The following is a 22,099-nucleotide window of genomic DNA, read 5'->3' as shown; positions in this document are numbered from 1 at the left end:
CTGCCCTTGAGCAATAAAATCATGCCTAGTATGTGTTTTCAAATTCCCTAAAAATCTTTCAATAAATTCATCAGTGGACTGTATAAAGGTTCGAAGCTGGGACCTATTTGTTGTAGTCCACTGTTTATACTCAATTTCTTCAACTCCTTTAATTTCAAAGCATTGCAACAGCCTTTCCTTTAGCATAGCAACTCCAGGGCAATTTTTACACTTGCCTAGAGGACATGCTGGCAAGGAAGGATTGCATTGGATTTTTGCCAAAGCATGTTTGTAGTTCTTAATAGGGGTTTCTAGTTCATCTTCTAGTTGTAAATCATCCATATGTGATCTGACTGTCATGAGTTTAACATTTTGATGAATGGTACATACCACTTGCTCCTGTAAAGACATATTTTTTTGGACATAGCTCTGCAAACTTCGAAAACCCAATTCTGATATTTGGATACTTTTCTGAAAACAATTTATAAACTTCCTTCAAATTACTTAAAACTAATCTTTTCTGAATATGTCTTCTTTCCCCATTTTCCATAACAGAGAGAAAATCTTTTTTTCCAGGCATTACACGGCTAACAGTGTCAGAGTAATAAAACTCTTTTACCATATCTTTCACATGTACAGGTAGTGATTTCCCTTTTTTTTGGTTAGGGGTTGATAAACACCTTTGGTTATTAAAACTTCTTTTGCTTGAGATACAAGTCGATGCGAACAATTAAATTCTCTCATCACTTTTCGATTACTCCATTGAGCAACAAATATTGTCAAAATCATGATCTTTTCACTCTTACTTTGTGTTGATTTATACTTATCCTGAAGCACTTTAACAATGTCATCAGCACATGTGTTGGAAACTTTTTTTTTAGTTGCTTCATATTCATCATCCTCTAAAGTATCAATTGCATCTGAATTAGTAGATAAAAGGTCTAACTTCCTTTTTACAAGTTTTTTAAGCTTTTTCTTTTTCTCCGGAATATAACTTTTAACAGTTTGTAACTTGCGTTTATCCAAGGGTGACTCACCCAATAACGACAAGGATTTATTAAAAATAGAAATTTCTACTTCCTGGCACTGATAATTTTCATCTCCCACATCTCCCCGATCTCAAGATATTTGTCACTACAAATATCTTAAGATCGAGAACTGCCTTGAGAATCTGACTCTGTTTTACAATTTGCAGAACTTTTATCATCACATAATCCTATTTTAGAATGTAAGCCAGTGATCCTCTTTCGGCAAGTATCACATAATTTTGCTCCAGCCATAAGTTTTGAGGGATACATAGCTACTTGCCGACTTGTAGCTACCCTCAAGGTTTTATATTGTTTTTTCTTATGGTGTTGGCAAGGATCATAACAACAGTGTTGTCTCTTCTAAAACTCTTTTACTTGTGCTTGAAATGCCATTTTTAATCTAAATTTAATTCCTAAGTTGTCTTTTGATGACTAATTCAATGGAAATGAATTGATTATTTTAATATAAATATATATAGCTTTAAGCCTCATATAATTTAATACTGACTTAGTATGTATTTATAGTACTAGTAATTAAATTACAACCTAGAAAATAAAAGAAAAAAAAGGAAATAGTTATTAATATATATTTCCAATAGGCTATTTACAGAAAATGACCTCAAAATATTGCATTTGTAAGTCCGATAAATATTAAATTTTTAGAACCTACTTATACTTTAATATTATTTCCAAAGCTGTTTATGGGAATCCCAAAAAGATTTTTTCATGGGACATCCACAATAAAAAAAGCAATCCGTAAAAAATTATGATTTTTGACCTTTGTCATCGACCAGGGTCAAAGGTCAAATGACCAAATGACCAATGACTTTTTTTTTATTGAACTTATCACTTTTTTGTATAGACACAAAGTTGTTCGTCTATGCAAGAGCTTCTGTTTGTCACCAAAATCATAGCAAAATAGCAAAAAATAGCAAAAAAGTTATGACGTTTTAAATAACCAAGGTCCCCAAGTAGCAAACAATATTGGCGCAATATTGGCGCAATATTGTTAGCGATGTTGGCGCAATATTGGCAACAATATTGGACCAATATAAAATGTTTAGATTTAGCAATATTTGCCCAATATTAGATTTATATATTGGCCAAATATTGATGCCAATATTGGTTCAATATTATTTTACAATATTGGTCCAATATTATTAGCAACATCGGCGCAATGTTGGCAACAATATTGGCCCAATATAAAATGTTTACATTTAGCAATATTTACCAAATATTATATTTATATATTGGCCCAATATCGTGACAAATATTGCAAAAACATTCAGATAATATATCAGACCATATTGCCAAAATACTGATTTGATTTGTAGAAATATTCAAACTAAAATACTTAATAATGGCACTATATATAGTTTTATTTCGTAAAAATAGAACAACAGCTAATATATTAGTATTAGTTATAATTAATTAATACTATTAGCTAATATATTAGTTATAATTAACTAATACTATTGGTTATAATTAATTTGTTGGTTAATAATGTTAAAATGGAAAATACAAAATCTCAAAATTGAATCAATATATTAAATATGACACTATAGTGTGATATAAATTAAATATATTAAATATGGCACTATATATATAGTGCCATAATTTTAATCAACAAATTAATTATAATATATAAGTATTAATTTGTTGATATATTATAAATAATATATTAATACATAATTATAATCGTATTGTAATATATTCTAATATATATAATTATAATATAATATATTATAATTAGATATTATAATTAATATATATTTGCTGTTTTTCTACTTTTTACTAATTTATATGTTATATTGTAATACATAGTAATTTATATTATAATATATACTTAGTTCTTATATTCATTTTTTTGTATTTTATATATATTTCATCAAGTTTATGTACGAAATACTTAGGGTATAAAAATATATCAAATATATGAAAACTACTTATTTGTAGACAAATTAATTAATAAATTAAGTCATTTTAAAGCATAATAATTTATTATTTTTTTAAATAAATTACAACAAAATCTTTATACATAAATGTTAAAAAAAATCTTATATAAATTTTAAACAATGAAGAAAAGGAAAAGCTATAAAATAATTTTTTCTCTGCAGCAATAAGCATTTTTTAAAGATTGACGATAACGGAAAATATGAATATTGTTCTGACAACTGATCAACTTTGAAAACATTAAGTTTTGATGACTCACATGGATAGCTGTAAAAATTTTTCATCGTTTTAAAAATGCGACAAATGATAATTATTCCATCATGCTCTGAGTCAATAATATTGCAAATTACGATAACTTTTCCATCATTTAATAAAGCGCATCTGTTTGCATTCTCAGTGGAAAAAAAACAACCAGCAAAATTAAGTTGTTTATACTGTATTCCTGTAAAGGTAAGGGTTGGACCTTGGTGGTGAGTTTTACACAATGAAGGTTTTAATGATGGCGGTTCATCTGAAAAAGCAAAACTTTGCTCAGATAAACGCTGACACAATTGTCTGAGTGGAAATCGGCCAGTTCTTACCATTTTTTTCAGTGAACCAAGCATGTTTTCAAATGGGAATGCACTATAATTATCAAGAGCACCAAAAAGCCTAACATCATCACATATATGAATAAGACTATGCATAGTGTAACTTAATGAACTATCACCATACAAACTTGAGAGTTCCTTAACAAAAATTTTTAACAGTTTTTCAGCATAATTACAATAATTATTAGAAGTATCTGGATTTGCTAGTATTGAAATAGCAACATTTAAAAGCATAAAATGATGGTATATATTCGACGGTAAGTGATTTCTTAAAACAACCGGACCAACATAACATAAAAAAAGTCTAAATTCAGTGGCTTTCCATCGACTTATTTCTTTAAGAGACCGTGGTTTTCTGGAAAACTCACAAGGAATACAATTTACCAAGCTAATCATTTTATTAGATATAGTATCAGCATTTCCTACACTTATTTTAACATTTCGTGAGCCACGAAGCCAATACAATAACAATTTTCGAGTCGCGCCAAGGCATACAAGATGCATATATTCCAAAGGAAATTGAGAAACATGTCCAATATTAAGCTCCAGAAGTGATGATATAATATTCTTTTGATGATGCTGTTTTTGTTGACGATTAATAAATGAGGTATCTGTTCGCTTTTCTGCATTAAATTCTGGAAATGTAACTCTTCTTTGAACATATTCTCCAACTTGAATACACCTTTCGCATCCATAATAGCCATTGTGGCTTGTTATACCTTTAACAAATGCCCGAGCAGGTGCATCGCATATAAAAGCATTCACAGCTATGGTAAAAAAGGAACCTGCTGCTACAAATCCATGATCCTTAAGTTTTTTAACCTCCACAACGAAATCAGATAAAAAAACTTCCGCTGTAATTGGTTTACTATTTCCACAAAACAAGCTAACTACAAAAGGTTTATATGTAGTTCCATCATAATTTACTGAACAAAGTATTGGCCAAAATTGCTTTGCAGAACTTTTAAATAGTGGCAATCCATCAATGCTAAACTGAAGTTTCAAACAACAGTCTCCACAAGTTGTTACTTTATTTGCACTTTCCAATAATTTTATTAATTGTTTTTCAAGTCCTAAATAAACATATTCACCGCAATTGTTGTGGATATCATACATTGGGATTATATCAGCAAGCTTCTTAGTTTTTAAAACAGTTCTAGCATCTTTTGGTAAGGAATGATATTGACCTAATATTACTAATAGATCAGATAAAGCAGTATGTCTTATGTTATGCTTTACAGACCAAGTTGCAAGCAAATCCTGTAAACTTTTATTATGCTCGTTTGCATCACCTTCACTTGAACAAGATGGGTAATAGTTATTGCCATCATTCTCATCAGATGAACTCAATTGAGAAAAAGAACCATTAGTAAATTTAACATTATTTGTATCTCCCTCGAAACCAATAGCTTCGTTTTTGCATCGATCATCAACAATTTCAAAATCTATAACTTCGCTGTCGTCTACCAAATATTCTAAATAATTTGATATATAAAGTATAAAAATCGTTATATAATATACTAAAATAACTTTTCACTGTTAATGTAAGAATTAGCAAATATACTATGTATGCTTACTCTCAATGCTGCTAGAGCAAGGTAAACTTTCATTTTGTTGCAAGTCTTGCAATTTTATTTGCAAGCTACTATTTGGAGTTTCTAATTCTTCTAAATGCTTCTTAACATTTCTTCTGATAAAGTTTGATCGAGCTGCATATCTATTGGCTTTTTTTTGTTTAAACATTATCTAAACAATAAAAAAATAGAAAAATTTTGTGATATAATTTAGATTAGGGGCCGTCCATATAATACGTACACAGTAAAACCACTGATTTAGGACACCCCCTTTGCACGCTCTTGAATGTTTTTAACTACCCTATCTGCGTACATATGCATTATTTATACAAAATTAAGACCCCCTCCCCTCCTTCACCAACGCATGAATATTGCAAAACATTAACAATAACAACAAAACTTTTTCTCTCTTAATTATTTATAAAGAAATATAAAAAACAGTTGTGAAAAAAAAAAAAATTAGAATTTTTTTTTTTTTACACTCGTGAATTCAATGTTTTTATAAAAAATCAAGAAAAAAAAAATCAAAAGGAAGAAAAAAATCTTTAGGAGAAAGAGAGATAGTCAAACCACGTACATACTCACTCTCTTTAACACCCCTCCCTCACTTATACGCAATTGTAAGTTTTTTTTTAAAAAATTTCGTACGCATGCATACAAAACTTTTCTAAATTTTCATTTTTGAATTATGCCTCAAAAAACATTGTCAAGATGACACTACCATTTCGATCATTAAAATACCCCCTAATTATGAATATTGCTCAATTTATATGTAGTTTAAAGATCTCTAAATTTTCTTTTTGTATTTGATATCTAAATCTGCTATGCAATGGACCAAATTTCAGGTTGTTACATCATTCAGATCATTAAAGATTGCAATATATTAAAAAAAAATAGCAGAGTCAGCATAAATAACAACCGGAAGGTGTTGGGGGTTCCTAATTTAAAATTAAACTTTTATTAAAAACTGTTTTAGCTGATCTGACACCAACCTAAAACAGGCAAATTATGAACTTCAAATTAGAAAAACCAAGAATCAGCAATTATTGCCAACCTTAGTTTTTCTAATTCGCAAGGTTGTATGTATATGTGTATATTGTATATGTGTATATGTGTATATTGTATGTGTGTATATTGTATATGTGTATATTGTATATGTGTATATTGCATATGTGTATATATTGTATATATGTATACAATATATATATATATATATATATATATATATATATATATATATATATATATATATATATATATATATATATATATATATATATATATATATATATATATATATATATATATATATATATATATATATATATATATATATATATATATATATATATATATATATATATATATATACATATATATATATATATATAAATACTTATATATGTATATATACATATAAACACATATATATATGTATATATATATAAACACACATATATATGTGTGTATATATATATATATATATATATATATATATATATATATATATATATATATATATATATATATATATATATATAGATATTTATTAGAAACATCAAATACATGTTCTAAAGGACACGACGGCCCATACAAAGATGGACACTAACAGTGTGCCCATAAATAAATTTTCAAAAATGCACCACAGAACTAATAACAAAATTATAAAATTACAAATATTATAAAGAAACAAAATTATAAAGAAACAAAAAGTTGTTCCTTTTAGAAAAAATATTTTATTATTTAAAAATAAGAGTTAATCTTATTTTTAAATAATAAAATATTTTTTGCATTCACAGCATCCAAGGTCATATTGTTTCACATGTCCGGAACTCGGAAAGAAAAACTACATTTTCTTGAATCGCAGCGACAAAATTGTTTACGTATTTTATAAATATGACCCTGGGTATATATATATGTACACACATACACACACACACACACACATACACACACACACATATATATATATATTATATATATATATATATATATATATATATATATATATATATATATATATATATATATATATATACATATATATACATATATATAAAACTATTATTAAAAAACTTGTAAAAGTTTTTTAATAATAAAAGTGACTTTTTAATTTTTAGTTAGAAAAGCATAGAATTTATGAAAAAAAATTTTAATAATAGTTTTTATATGAAGCAATTATTATATAAAAAAGTTTCTAAAATAGCTTGTAAGAGAAAGAAAAAATCTGAAAGACAAATAAACAATAAACAAATAATTTTGTATTAATTCTTAAATTTCATTAGGCTGTTGAGTATCCAACACATTTGCCTCAAGTTCAACTTCATCACCACTGCTTTTGCAGATACTACGTTTTTTTCTGCCTCCATCTCGATCTACAGCTTGTGCTAGAAAACTGCTAATTTTCATTTTGATTTTGGCTTCCGTCGAATCAGGAAACTGTTTCATAACAGCAGCTACAAACAAGCATAAAGTTTTTTATTACATGATCAAAGCCAAAAATTCATGTCAACATAAAATTTATTTTAAAGTTTAATTTCAAGTACATTCTAATACAAAATAGAGATTGACATCATTTAGAATCAAAAATTTAAAGTATTTAGAAACAAGCCAATCATAATTGAAGACGGCACACTCCGCTACCAAGATATAATAGATAATATATAAATAAAAAAAGAAAAACTTCAATATTACAGCTATTACCTATTACAGCTCTGTAACATTTCAGTTTTACAAAAGATTTCTTTCCTTTTCGACCTTGTCCTGAATATAATAAACTAAGAGACTTTGAAAATAAACAATTCATAACATCTCTTGTCATTTGATTGCAACTAATGCCACCAACAGAAGCCAAACGATTTGTCTATTATATTCATTAAAAAAAATCTATAATCAGATTGAAAAAACCTGTTAAATCTTTTACTATTATAATATATATATATATATATATATATATATATATATATATATATATATATATATATATATATATATATATATATATATATATATATATATATATATATATATATAAACCGAGAATGTTTTTTGCACAATACATATATTTATTCCATAGTATGTTGTACAAAAGTAAACAATAAAATGCAAGACCAGATTAATAATATTTTTCTTTCTTTTAATTAAAAGATAGCAAGCCCAATCCCAATCCATAATCACCCTGCCACAACCCTTTGATGTGTTATTAACTCCCGCTTTTTCCCCTAAATAAGTCGATGCGTGTAATACTCCTTGCGTGTTCTCCCTATATCAATCAATATATAATGAAAACAGCATAAAACATTAAATATATAATAATAAAAACATTATGGCTTGAAAAAACAAAAAACATTTAGATCTATAAAGTTGAGTTTTTCTGGGTTTTTTAAATAACAATAAAACTTAATTAGTTTCCGCAATTATAACTTTCGTCTAACATGAAATGTTGATGTTGTGGTAAGAATCCTTTAAGAAATATTTTTTTGGCGTATATATATATAGTTACTCCTCTATCAACTGAGGGTTTGGAATAGGGCAGTGATAAGTTAGATTTATTTATTTTTCTTCTTTTTTTTTAAATAAACCGTATTTAAAATCTAAATATGCTATATCAAATGTTTTACTATTACTACTTCAAATTTTATGTTATTTAAATTCAAAATTTGAATAAAATAATGCTATAATTTTACCAGTGACTCCAACATGCCTTTGTTGCAGAGAGTTTCCTCCAGCAAAACAAGGTCATCATCTGTTAGTAGTGGTAACTGATTCCACCGATTTATATCAGGCTTAACTGTCATTCCAATTGCAGAATTGTTACTAATTGACGCAACTTGTGTTTCAATTCGCTCCAAACGATTGAGTATTTTTTTCATGTCGTATTGGATAGAAACAAACATATCCAAACACTTTTTTTCAAATGCTTTAAATATATAATAATTGTTAAGAACTTTACCAAAATTACTCTTATAACACTAATAGAAAAATATATACATACATAAGTTTAAATAAAATTTTAAATACAATTACTTAAAAATCTTCTGTCTTCCAATATATAAGATTGATTTTCGCTTTCTCGATATTCTAAATTTGACACCTTTGATTGATTTGAGCTTGTTTGTGGATGTCTAATATTAGGCAATAAAGTTGTTGCACTTAAGGATGACTTTTGTAAAAATACATTTGAGCTGATAGGATAACTATTGTGGGTATTATCAACTAAAATAGGTTTTTTGGTTAGTTTTAGTTTTGATTTAGCTTGTAAATTTATTTTATTTATTGTAACAGGTTGTTTTGGTGACAATGAAGCTAAAGAACTTCCTTCATCACTGTCATCATTACATACCCCAGCACCACAAACAACTGATTTATCAATTTTAATTTTTTTTCCCGCTGAACTTGCCTCACTATCACTGATATCTACACTTGAGGTATACAATAGTTTATCCATCATTGATGAGGCAACATTAAAATCATCTAGAATAATTTAAAGAAATATAAACAACATAAAAAAATATTATAAAATGTACATACATAATTTATTTATATTTTAAAAAAGCAATAACAAAATTATGAAAATAATCTGCTTAAATATACTTGATCCTCCAAGTATACGAACTGTATATTTCCCCCAATTGCTACTTGGTGCAACAAAGTTAATAACAGCATTTGTGCATTTTGCCACAGACTTTAAATGATGTGGATAAAATGCTTCTGTGTTGCTTAATAGCCAACTAGAACATATAACATCCATAGAGCAGCCTTTAGATTTACTTCCTTCTGTTTCAAATGCAACTACCACAAACTTCTTATTAATAAGTTCTTGCTTTGATTGTGACATAATAAAGATATTGATCTATATAATCTATATATATATATATATATATATATATATATATATATATATATATATATATATATATATATATATATATATATATATATATATATATATATATATATATATATATATATATATATATGTATATATATATATATATATATATATATATATATATATATATATATATATATATATATATGTATATATATATATATATATATATATATATATATATATATATATATATATATATATATATATTTACATGACAAACTGTATATACAGTTTGTCATGTTAGTTTGAGAAGTGTCAGTCAGTTTGAGAAGTCATGTCAGTTTGAGAAGTGCTTATGATTCAGTTATACATATAACTGAATCATAAGCACTTCTCTTTCTTTATTTAATATAACTTAAATTTCCATTTAAAATCGGTTTTTTTTTTTAAATTGAAAAACTCATAATGATGTCTGCAAACGTAAAAGGATGTTGGTACACACTATACTCTAACGTTTGTATAAAGCATTAAAATAAAATTGCTTTGTTAACATGGCTGTTGTATTTTAATGCTTTCCGTTAAAGGTTAATGATTTTTCTTTTATATGCGTTTAAAATAAATGAAAAATTAAAACCATTTAATTAAGTCTAAAAATTACTAAATAAACTACTACATCATACGCTAATCATATGTAAAACTTGCCCTTTTAATTATTATGTATTTGTCAAACTTGTTGACATTAAAATGCCATTATTGATATTCGATAAAGATACGCATGGGTACAAATATGTCAGTCAATAATAACTTTCCAATATTTTTTCGCCATTATCGGCCAAATATATATTACAACAATATTGACACAAAAATATTGGCGCATTATTGGCTAACTATATTGTATGTCAATATTAGCGCAATATGGTTTAGAAATATTGGCGATATATCGGATATCTTGGCCAATATTGGCCAACATACCCAATATTCCGCCAATATTGCGCCAATATTGTTTGCTACTTGGGTCAAGTGAAAAGGTCAAAACTTTAAAAGGTCATATCTCAAAAAATACTTGACCTAAGTCAAAAAAATTTACATGTTTTTCTTCTGTCCATATGCCCAACATGTGAGCCAATTTTCATCAAAATCCGAGTCGGTGATGTTGAATTTGACCAAAAAGTGGTTCCACTTGACGTGGAATGCCCCAGAGGTAATATTGGCACGATTGGAAAGCATTGAAGTGCAACTTAGTGAACAACAAAACACATCAAGTTTAATTTTAAGCATAATTAAAAAGAGTAACAAAGATATCCCTATTAATGATTTGCCTAACAGAGTGTCATTGCCACTAAAAGCAGTAGGAAATTTAAGTACTCTAGAAGAAATATTTAAAGACAAGAAAATACTTAAGCAAATGGTAAATATTTTTTTATGATTTGTTTATGCATTTTGTATGATATCTTTATACAATTTATATACTTTAAACAAAGTGCTCTTTGAAGGTTTTTTGTAAATGAGATTTTATATTAATTTAAGTCTAACAAAAAGTAACTTTAATTATTGAAAATTCGTATATTTTTGCAGTGTAATTATTTGGGACAAATCAAAGTTAATGACGAAGGAGATTGTATATCTTATTTACTAAGAATAGTTTTTAAAAATGGCCAAGCTGTATAATTAAACTATGCAGTGAGAGGTAAAAAAATCGGAATAGGGAAAATGTTGATTGCATATATTGCTGTTAGTAATTGGTTTAGAAAAGTTATTTTTTCAGTTTCAATTTTGCATTACACTATTACTTTCAATTTGTTATGTTTCTTTGGTGCATAATTAAACAAACAACTAATTTTTTTGCAGAAGCTGTGAATTTAAATAAGTATGGCTTATGCAGATATGTGATAGAGATGGTGGAAGAAAAGATGATTGTCATGGGCACCAAATATTATTAGCTAAACATGATTCAATTACAAGTTGCTCAGCCATTATCAAAACTGCTCCATAAATTTTATAGGGAATTTTTTTATTTAAAACTCAATGTGTCAGTTTTTGTTTTATGTTTGGCGTTTGCAATATGTAAATATAAGGGAGAAATTATGTCAATTAAAAAAATTAATTTTTATATTTGTATGATACATTTTTGTTTTTAATTCTTTATAAATTTCAATGTAGCGATGTTGCATAATACGTTAGGCCGATATAAAACATTTGTTGTTAAAAGTCATTATATAGCTAATTTATAATAACATTTGCCTAAAGCTTTATACAAGATTGGCCCAATGTTACAAACGATATTGGGCCAATGTTGCATACAACGTTAGGCCAATGTTGTATATAACGTTGGGACAACGTTGGTATTAGCCCAACGCTGTGTACAACATTGGCATAATGATGTATATAACGTTTATACGTTGTATACATCATTATGCCAATGTTGTACACAGCGTTGGGCTAATACCTAACCAATGATCAAACCTGCATTTGGCCAACATCAAGTTTCAACGTTGGGCCAATGTATCACCATGCATTGGCCCAACGTTGGGCTAATGTAAGCTTGCTTGCTGGGTATCTCAACTAACCTTGTTCTGTTTTCTCGACCCTTGTTGTATTATCTCAAAACCTGTTTGAAATAAATAATACATTATAAATTATTTTTTCTGCAGGTTAATTTTTTTAAATAATTTTAAAAATATCTGTATTTGCCATACCAACTCCAAAGCAAGGCTGAACCTGAAAAACGGAGTCTTGAAAATAACATCAACTTCCGAGGTTCCGGAGTCCGGGCAAAAACTGGTACTCCAGGACCCCGGGCTCCGTACTCTGGACTTGTAAGTTACGTTTATGCAAAAAAAGTTTTAAGTTTTACAGTTTTATACATTTTTAGGATCTATTGTATTTAGGCGAGTGAACTTTTAATAAATTTATAGACTTTGTTGTTATTTTTTGCGTTCATTAACTACATTTTATTTAAATTTCATTAAAAATTGTTGCCTTACAAGCGATATTGGTAATGAAGGCAACGTGAATCTCCAAGAGAAATGCATTTTCAAAAGTTAGTTAATAATGTGCTTAATAAGCGTTATTAGAGTTATTGCTCAGCTTTGGCTGAAAATTTGAGCAAAATTCCTCAAATTTTTATTTACGTAAAGATAAGGAATTTACTCCAAAAACGCTGAGTAATTGCTCAGTTTTACGTAAAGAAAAGTTTGAGGTGAATTGTTCAAACTTTCATTAATGTAAAGCTGAGCAATTTCTCCTAAAACTTTGAGTAAAAACAATTGTTAATTTTTTTCATACGGCCTAATGGCGCTCTGTGACAGGACCATTAAGCCTTCAAGCACTTCAAGCACTAACTTTTAAAAAAAGACGAAAATATTCGCTTATTACCGATTTAAATTAGATAACAGATTTTTAGGCAGAGATTGCGACTATTAAACCACGGTTGAGCAACCAAAATTTTAATCTAGTTGTTTATATAACCTCAAGTGAGGTTATATAAATCGAGTAACTTTTTAATTAACTAAAATTAGTCGACTAACTTTTTAGTTAACTAAAATTACCCAACTAACTTTTTAGTTTACTAAAATTAGTCGACTAACAATTTAGTCTTACGAAAATTAGTCGACTACTGTCTTAGTTTACTAAAAATAGTCGACTAACTTTTTAGCTAATTTAAATTAGTCGACTAAATTTTTAGCCTAAATAATTCTAGCATGGGTGCTGATAGCCTTTACGCCGCCTGGGACAGAAAAACCAGGTTGGCGCCTCTATTTCTCAAAATTTTTCTATATTTTCAGAGAAAGGACTTTTTTTTTTTTTTTTTTTATTTTCTTTTTCTTTGGCTCCCCTTGGATATCTGCCGCCTTGGACAAACTGTCTTTTCGCCAAATTTATTTTATATATTATTAATATATAAAATATATTATTAATATATTATTAATATATAAAATATATTATTAATATATTAATAAATGTATACTATAATTAATTTATATAATATATTTCCCAGCTAGCAAACAACGTTGAAATAACGTTGAACTTACGTTGAAACCTAACGTTGAATTTAAGTTAATTTAACGTTTAGAATGAAAGTTTTTTTCAACGTTAATTCATCGTTAGGTTCAAACGTTATATCAACGTTGATTCGACGCAAAAAAACGTTACAATAACGTTGAATTTACGTTGACACAACGTTCAGAATGACAGTTTTTTAACGTTGATTTATCAACGTTAAACCGGCTGTTAAAAAACGTTTTGAAATCACAGAAACCGTTGATAAAAACCGAGATTACCATCAAAACGTAGTATGCATAGTCTATACTTAGACCATTTAGAACTTTTTTAGTTTAGTTTAGTTAAAATAGTATTATTAAAGCAGGAGAAAAAAGTTGTTTTATTGAAAAGTATATTTAAATATTACATATATTTACATATAATTGAATACGACTACAAATAATTGAATAAAATCTACACAAATTTCTTCTCTTTTCCATCACCTTTTTGAAATGGAGTGTATTTTAGAAAATCAAACAATATTCCATTGACCCAGGTTTCATTTGCTTTATTGAATACAATAAAAGAAGCTGTAAATAAAAAAAATGTATTTAAAAAAATCAAAAAAGGCAAACTTGAAAAAAATATAATGAATGGGAAGGCGTTACAACTTATTAAGGTATTCCATTTACAAAGCCATATAAATTAGTGTTTCTAAGTACATTTTTCCAATAAAACTTTTTTTAAAAAACTCTTTAAAAAATTGAATTTTTAAAAGGTAATTTAACTGTTAGACAGGGCCGTCCCGAAATGGTCTCTCATGGGGAGGGGGGGAGGAGATTGTATGAAATTTTTGCCAACTAGAGACACACACACACACACAAGAAAAAGGTCCTCAATATTTTCAATTAGTCAACTATAGTTCAAAATATGCTAAATGTGTCAACTTAAACACTTTATATGACAGCTTTGGGGGTGGTGGGACACCTCTACACTCCCCGTTCGGGACGGCCCTGCTGTTAGATAATTATTAATAATTTTTTCAAATATTTAATTTAAATGAAACAACCTTTTTTCAAAATAAATTAATAATCAAAATATTAAATTTTTCTAACATTGAAAAGTAATTATCAGGGTAGCCAAATAAAATTTTGATAAGAAAAATAGGATTTTAGAGGAGATTTTGCACCTAATATAGAGGATTTTTTTTGTATTAATTTAGGTTTAACGTCCATGCTTTTACACTAATGGGGCTTAGACAGAGATCAATAATGTCATTTTTCATGTTAAATAGCATGCATTTGCTAAAGCAATTTTTAATAATCCCTTGCACTTTTTTTTTTTTTTTTTTTTTAAACATCTTCGCTTCCAACAAGGCTGCAAGCAGCCACTAATTAAAGTTGGAAGTTAACGAAAGAGAAAACATGAAGATGGTAGAGCAAGACAACGATTGACAGACGACTTAAAATATTGCAAATTATATGAGTCAGGAAATCAAGATGAAGGAAGCGAATTCCAAAGAGCTGATGTTCGAGGAAAAAAACTAGACGAATAAGCGTTTTTGGAGCACTTAGGAACAGTCACAGAAAAAGGATGGCACTTAATTGAATGACGAGTAACACGAGAATGAATTATAGTAGATGGCACAAGAGACGCTAGCTCTTTAGAGCAGTGCCCATTATAGTATTTGTAGAAAAGAGAAAGAGAAGCAACATTACGACGATGTGATAATGGTTGGAGGTTGGCTGCAAGAGCAGGTCCAACTATGTTTACAACGCATTTTTGCACCTTGTCTAAAAGAGAAATGGCATCATTAGAGGATCCGCCCCAGATATGGCAACAATATTCCATACAAGGCCGGATTTGAGATTTATAGAGATATAGAATAGAATCCGAAGTAAGAAAGTGACGAGCTCGATAAAGAGATGCAACCTTAGCAGATGCTAATTTTGCAACTGATTTGATATATTGCTTCCAAGAAAGGTTGGAAGTAAGAGTTAATCCTAGAAGATGAAGAGTAGGTGACTCATCGAGTACATCACCGTTCATAAATATAGGAAGATCTAAATTATTGCGATAACGATTGGCTGAAAAAAATTGAGTTTTATGTGAATTAAAGTTCATCAGCCACTGTGAGCCCCATGCTGTAGCAGAAGTAAGATCCTTTTCAAGCTCAAATGCCCCCTCCAAGCAATCAGAGGGTGTTGGTTTTTTGTCACGACAAAAATAAATGGTACTGTTATCAGCAAACAGTGCCACCTTAGATGAGAGAATATCTGGAAGATCGTTAATGTAGATTAAAAAGAGTATAGGGCCAAGGATAGAACCTTGAGGAACCCCTGAAGTTACAGAATAAGAAGAAGAGCGTTGTCCATCGAGGACAACTTTTATGCTACGATTGGAAAGGAAGGATTCGATTATCTTAAAGATGTTGCCGGATACACCATAAAAAGAAAGCTTATGGAGAAGAACAGCATGCCAAACTTTATCAAAAGCTTTTGAAATGTCGAGAGCGATTGCCTTAAACTCTCCACCTTTATCTAATGCACGATAAAACCTGTCAGTTATTATTATTAAAAAATCAGATGTAGAACGAGAAGATCGAAATCCATATTGATGTTCAGAAAGTAAGTGATTAGATTCAAGATGAGAAATTAAGTGTTTGTTAATTAAAGATTCAAAAACGTTGCTTATGATAGGAAGAAGACTTATGGGACGGTAGTTAGACGAATCAGATCGCTCTCCAGAATTTTTGAAGATAGGGATAACAGATGCCGCTTTCCAGCAGGCTGGAAAGCAAGACTCTGATAAGCACTTGTTGAATAGTTTTGAGAGTACAGGCGACAGCTCCGGAGAACACTTCTGCAAGACTATAACAGGTATGTTGTCCGGGCCACAAGCTGTAGAAGAGTCTAGGCAGGAAATCACTTTAGAAACAGATGCTGGAGTGATATGAATGTCAAGCAATGGATCAACCTGTTTGTTGGTAACATCAGGTAGAAAGCAGCTAGTGGAATCAAGAGATGATATTGATGAAAAGCTTTTAGCAAACAATTCGGCTTTGTCTTTAGGTGAGGTGACAAAGTCTGAACCATACAAGAAAGGTGGAATTAAAGATTTGCCCTTATTATTGATATTATTAAAGATTCTCCAAAAGTCACGAGAGCCTAATTTTTGAGATGAGATACGAGATTTCGAGACCTGAGATTAGCGGGTTTTGTAGTTAGACAAAACCTTTTTACAATTGTTTCTAGCAGTAATAAACAGACGCCTGTTTCCAGGAGAATTGTTTTGCTGATAAATATGGAAGTAATGGTTTCGATTGGCAATTGCAGCAGCACAGTGTGAAGAAAACCATGGATGAGAGTGAGGCTTGACCTGGAATCGTCGAGAGGGAATAAAAGATTCCATGCCAGCCTGAATCCACGAAGTTATGTAAGAAGCACATTTGTCGACAGGAAAACAAAAGACTTCTACCCAAGGGCCATCACGAAGAAAATCACGGAAAGAATCCCAGTCAGCTTTACTGTAGTTGTAAGAGGTTCGATAATAGGGGGATTCAGGTGATGAAGAAGAATGAGATATTAGTTTTAGAGAGATCAAACTGTGATCAGAAGCACCTAAGGGTGAATGTGGAGAAACTAAGCACTGATTAGGATCAGAAACAAGACATAAGTCAAATAGAGAAGGTAAATGGTTCGGGTTGTCTAGAAAGCGAGTTAGAAAGTTGACTATTTAAGTTAGGGATTGAGAAAGGCAAAAGTTGTGGGCTTTAATGCCTGCCGAATCACTGACACTAGAGCCAAGCCATTCAGAGTGGTGAGCATTAAAGTCACCAAAAACAACTATATTAGCTGTTGGATAAAGAGAGAGGGTTTGGTCAATATGATCAGAAATAACGTCAAAAAGTGTGCAGTCTTGAGATGAAGGAGAGCGATATAGAACAAAGAGAAAGGCAATAGAGTGAAGTGGTGCTAAACAAAAGAACATAAAAGAATAGTTTGTGGATTCAAACTTAGTTTCACGACAAATGAGTGAATTCCTACGAATGTAAATGCCAAGGCCAAGCATGTGACTATTGGAATCTTTACGAATTAGAGGAAGATAACCATCAACACTAAGATCACAAGATGAGACAGCTGAACTCAAATTAGTCTCACAAAGAGCAAGTAGGTCTGGTGAACTTTGCAAGAGATAAGACTCAACAGAAGAAAAGTTACTTCGAAGACCACGAATAATAGTGAATGATAGGTTTAGAGAACTTGGTGATGATGATGGTTTTTTGTGTTTTATAGTTTTTGGTACTTTATTCATTTTTAAATTAGATTGAAGAACTTGACTCAAAGCATAGATAGTACTCAGAACACTGTTTAATAGCCCAAGCAATTGTCTCATTACTACTAATAAACCCTTAGCCGTAACAAAGGGCTCCAAATGTGGCCTCCGCTATGCACACCAAAAGTACAAACAGGGACACCATCCATGCGCAACATGGCACTGTTAATACTTTTATATTTTTCAGCTGTTGATGGAATCAGCCTCTCTGAGAGCTACCACAGAGTTCGGGAAACCTGACTACCAGCCGGCCTCAGAACCATAAAACTGAGTTTTAGAGTTGTACCCTCATTATGAGATAATAGAATGAGTTGCCTAGTCATAAAAACAGAGACACAAGCAAAACCCATGCATTGAGTCAAGAAGATCCAGCATTTAACATCCTAAACTGGAAACAATGTATTAAAAATACATCTGCGCCATCCTAATAGATGAAGAAGAGGTGCGAGGCTGGTCAACAGATAGAAACTGTTTATCCCTTAAGTCTTTGCCTAGGAGGCCTTCTACAAGACAGTAGCTGGGTGCATTTAACATCTGCCCAAGATGAGTATTTTTATCGAGACACCATCTCTAGCCTTTACTCTACTTATATATATATATACTACTTATATATATATATATATATATATATATATATATATATATATATATATATATATATATATATATATATATATATATATATATATACCTATAGATTTGATCAATGAACAACTGGAGGTCAGGTGCATTGACACTTCATTTAAATCTTTGATAACTGAACCTGTAAAATATAATTACTAATTTATGGTATAAATTACAGAAACATTTTTATTTTTAGGTATAAAAATTGTAATTTCTAAAATCTAAGCACTTTAAACTAATACCTACTTGGGAAATTCTCTTTGTTTATGTTTTCTTTTTTCGTAAATAGACATTCTCATTATAACATTTTTCTTTTGTAGTTGTAAATTCAAATTTTTAACAATCCTGCTTGCTTTCTAAGGTATTGAAATAGTTATATGAATAGTTATATATTTTGTATTAACAAAATAATTCTTCCTAACAAAATTATTTAAAAAATAATAGTTGTAATATATAAATGTAATACTTGAAGAGAATTTAGTTTTAATTTGTGGAAACTTAAGCCAATTCTTCTCAGCATTTTAGTGTAGTCAATGATTTTGAAAATATTATATGAACTAATAAAAAAACGAAGAAACCGTAATATAAGTGTACTAACAGGCCTAGTTAAACTAGCTAAATCTTGACATTTTATAACCATGATACTTGCTAAACAATAATATTAGTAGACATTATTAGCAAAGATAAGATTTTCTTTATTTTATAAATTTATTATATTTTAAATTCATTTTTATGAATATATTTATTATTCTATTAATCTGCATAGTTTTGAATATATGTTTAAATAACTCAAGGCATCAAAGGAAAATAATGAATGAATCCCAGGTTGCTAAAACATAATTAACTACATAAGAGTAATACGGAATATTGAACAAAAATAGATAATATTCATTATTAATACAAAATATAATATAAAGTTCATTATAAAATATCACACAACAATAACTTAGTTTGATTGATAATATAAAAGCAACAAAAATTAAAAAAGAAAACATCTCAATAAATCATAAATTATCATTAATACCAATTTTTATTACAACATCATTAGTATTTTTGCTTTTATTAAAAATAAAAATATTATATCAGTTAAGTTTTTCTTATTTTATTTAAAACATCAACTCAATCCTACGTTTTTTCATAACTGAAATTTTTTTGGTAATGTTGAATTAACACTGAAAAAAAAATATTAGTAGACATCAAGAAAATATTTCTTTTTTGAAATATATGTAAACATTTATAACAATCAATCTAATTTCCTTTTTTTTCTGCCACCTTTTCGAAATGGAGAGTATTTTAAGAAGTCAGACAAAATGCTATCAATTAAAGTTTCAGTCGCTTCATCGTATTCAATAGAAGAAGCTGTAAATAAAAATAAAAAAGTTTTATATATCTTATAAAGGTATACCTTTCATAGCAACATATAGTTTGGTAAACTTCTGTTAGTATAACAAGAAAAAAAAAAATCAGTTTTGATCTGAATAACAAGTTAACACCAGGAATAGCATCTGATTGTAAAAATTGCCTAACCTCGCTCATAATGTATTATAATCATATTAATGAAAATGAAACTGTAGACATTTAACATTAATTGCCTTTAAACCATTGAAATTATACTACCAAATAAGAACCCATTGTTCTAATATATACAGTTATAAGTTTTAATAAGTTTTGACATAAAGCTGTAGACATAAAATTAAAAAAAGTTCTGAAACTAAATGATATAACTATTTAATAAAATACTTATTAAAACTCACTCCTGATGATTGTGTGTTTTTCGTCATCTAATATCTTGTCCGCTTCGACAAATTTAGCTACTGACAAAATAAAACTTATTTGGCTTATTAATTCACTATTACTATTTTTGGGATTTCTTATATCAGTAAGAAAATATAACACTCTCTTTTGAAACTCTATAACTTAAAATAGTTTCACAAAACAACTTTTGTTGAACATTTTTACAAACCTAATAAAATTAAACAAAAATTCACTAAAAAATAATTAATAGCATACTGCCTTCAGCCATCGAGAACTTATCAACGTTATCTAACTTTGGTACTTTGTTTCCTTTTTTCTTATCCTCACTGAAAGATAAAAGAACTTTGCTTCAGGCTCTAAAATCAGTTACTGTCGAAAGCAAGTGTGGTGGTCAATACTGTTATTTTGGTCTTGAGACTGGTATACAAAAAGCTGTTTCTGCAGATAGCATAAGGCTTCTGCTATCAGTATAGCTAACAGCTCGTTTACTTATTCACGTGAACAGCAGTGCTCTACTGCCATTTCGCCAGTTTATGATTAAAAGAAACATCTTTTTTTCAATTTTTTCTGAGAAAAACATAGTGTCATTGTCACTTTGAGACAAATAATCATAAAGAAATTCTTCACATTCATAATCGCTTTCCGAATTCTTGTCTTCTTCTACTTAACTGATATTTTGTGTAAATTTTGAATTGTTATTATTTTTTTCGACTTTCTCTTCTTCACTACTTAGTAGTGTCATCTTAGTAGAATCATCTTCTAGTAGTCTACTAGAAGATGATTCTGCCAGAGCTAGAACATTAGAGTGGCATTTTCGCCAGTTTCTTAAATTAGCCATTAATATCTTTTGTCGTAAGAACAAGTAGAAATTTGAATACTAAATAAAATGTTTTTGAAAATTCAAATTTTCAAACATAAACACCCTGTGTTTAGCATATTATACTAAAATATTGCTTTATTACTTTTTCGCTTTAACTGTTTTTACTTAAAGCACCAATTCAACGAACGGTTTTTTTATTAAGTTTTTTTGTCAACGTTGATTTAACGTTGAAAAAACGTTAAATAAACAACGTTTAAATCGTAACGTTGTTTTAACGTTGAGACCTAGTTGAACAACGTTGAAACAACGCTTCAACTAAATATCAACGTTAAAACAACGTAGAGATGCCGGCTGGGTTATTAATAACTATATTATATAAATTAATTATATTATATATAATATAATTAATTTATATAATATAGTTATTTATAACTATATTATATAAATTAAGTATATTATATATACAATTAATTTATTAATAATATATTTTTAGCTAAATAAAAAGTCGACTAGTATTCAAGGCCACCCTGAGGAGGGGGGGGGGGCTGGAGATAAAACGACAGTTTGTCGCAGACGGCAGATGTCCAATAGGCGCCAAAGAAAAAGAATTTTTTTCAAAAATTCTG

General features: G+C 28.9%; 1 protein-coding gene across 1 annotated transcript; it reads right to left on the bottom strand.

Annotated features, from left to right (window-relative positions):
* Positions 1-606: 606 nt before the first annotated feature.
* Positions 607-9,981, bottom strand: LOC136085271 (uncharacterized). Its single transcript, XM_065806561.1, has 6 exons — positions 9,718-9,981; positions 9,151-9,597; positions 8,811-9,043; positions 5,128-5,296; positions 3,082-5,025; positions 607-1,097 (listed from the first exon to the last, which is right to left on the bottom strand). Exons 1-6 carry the CDS (start codon positions 9,959-9,961, stop codon positions 607-609), a joined length of 3,528 nt encoding a protein of 1,175 aa, XP_065662633.1. The 5' UTR covers positions 9,962-9,981.
* Between the last annotated feature and the right edge of the window lie 12,118 nt (positions 9,982-22,099).

The sequence above is a fragment of the Hydra vulgaris genome, chromosome 09 (genome assembly GCF_038396675.1).
Source record: "Hydra vulgaris chromosome 09, alternate assembly HydraT2T_AEP".
In the NCBI taxonomy this organism is placed as follows: domain Eukaryota; kingdom Metazoa; phylum Cnidaria; class Hydrozoa; order Anthoathecata; family Hydridae; genus Hydra; species Hydra vulgaris.
This window is presented reverse-complemented; position numbering and strand designations above follow the sequence as displayed.

What these genes read in the sequence shown, in the direction of transcription:
- LOC136085271 (XM_065806561.1), bottom strand. Translation starts at nt 9,961, where the DNA reads ATGTCACAATCAAAGCAAGAACTTATTAATAAGAAGTTTGTGGTAGTT. An exon ending in TCGTATACTTGGAGGATCAA is followed by an intron (nt 9,598 to 9,717) that starts GTATATTTAAGC and finishes AAATTATTCTAG; the next exon opens with ATGATTTTAATGTTGCCTCA. An exon ending in GGAAGACAGAAGATTTTTAA is followed by an intron (nt 9,044 to 9,150) that starts GTAATTGTATTT and finishes ATATATTTAAAG; the next exon opens with CATTTGAAAAAAAGTGTTTG.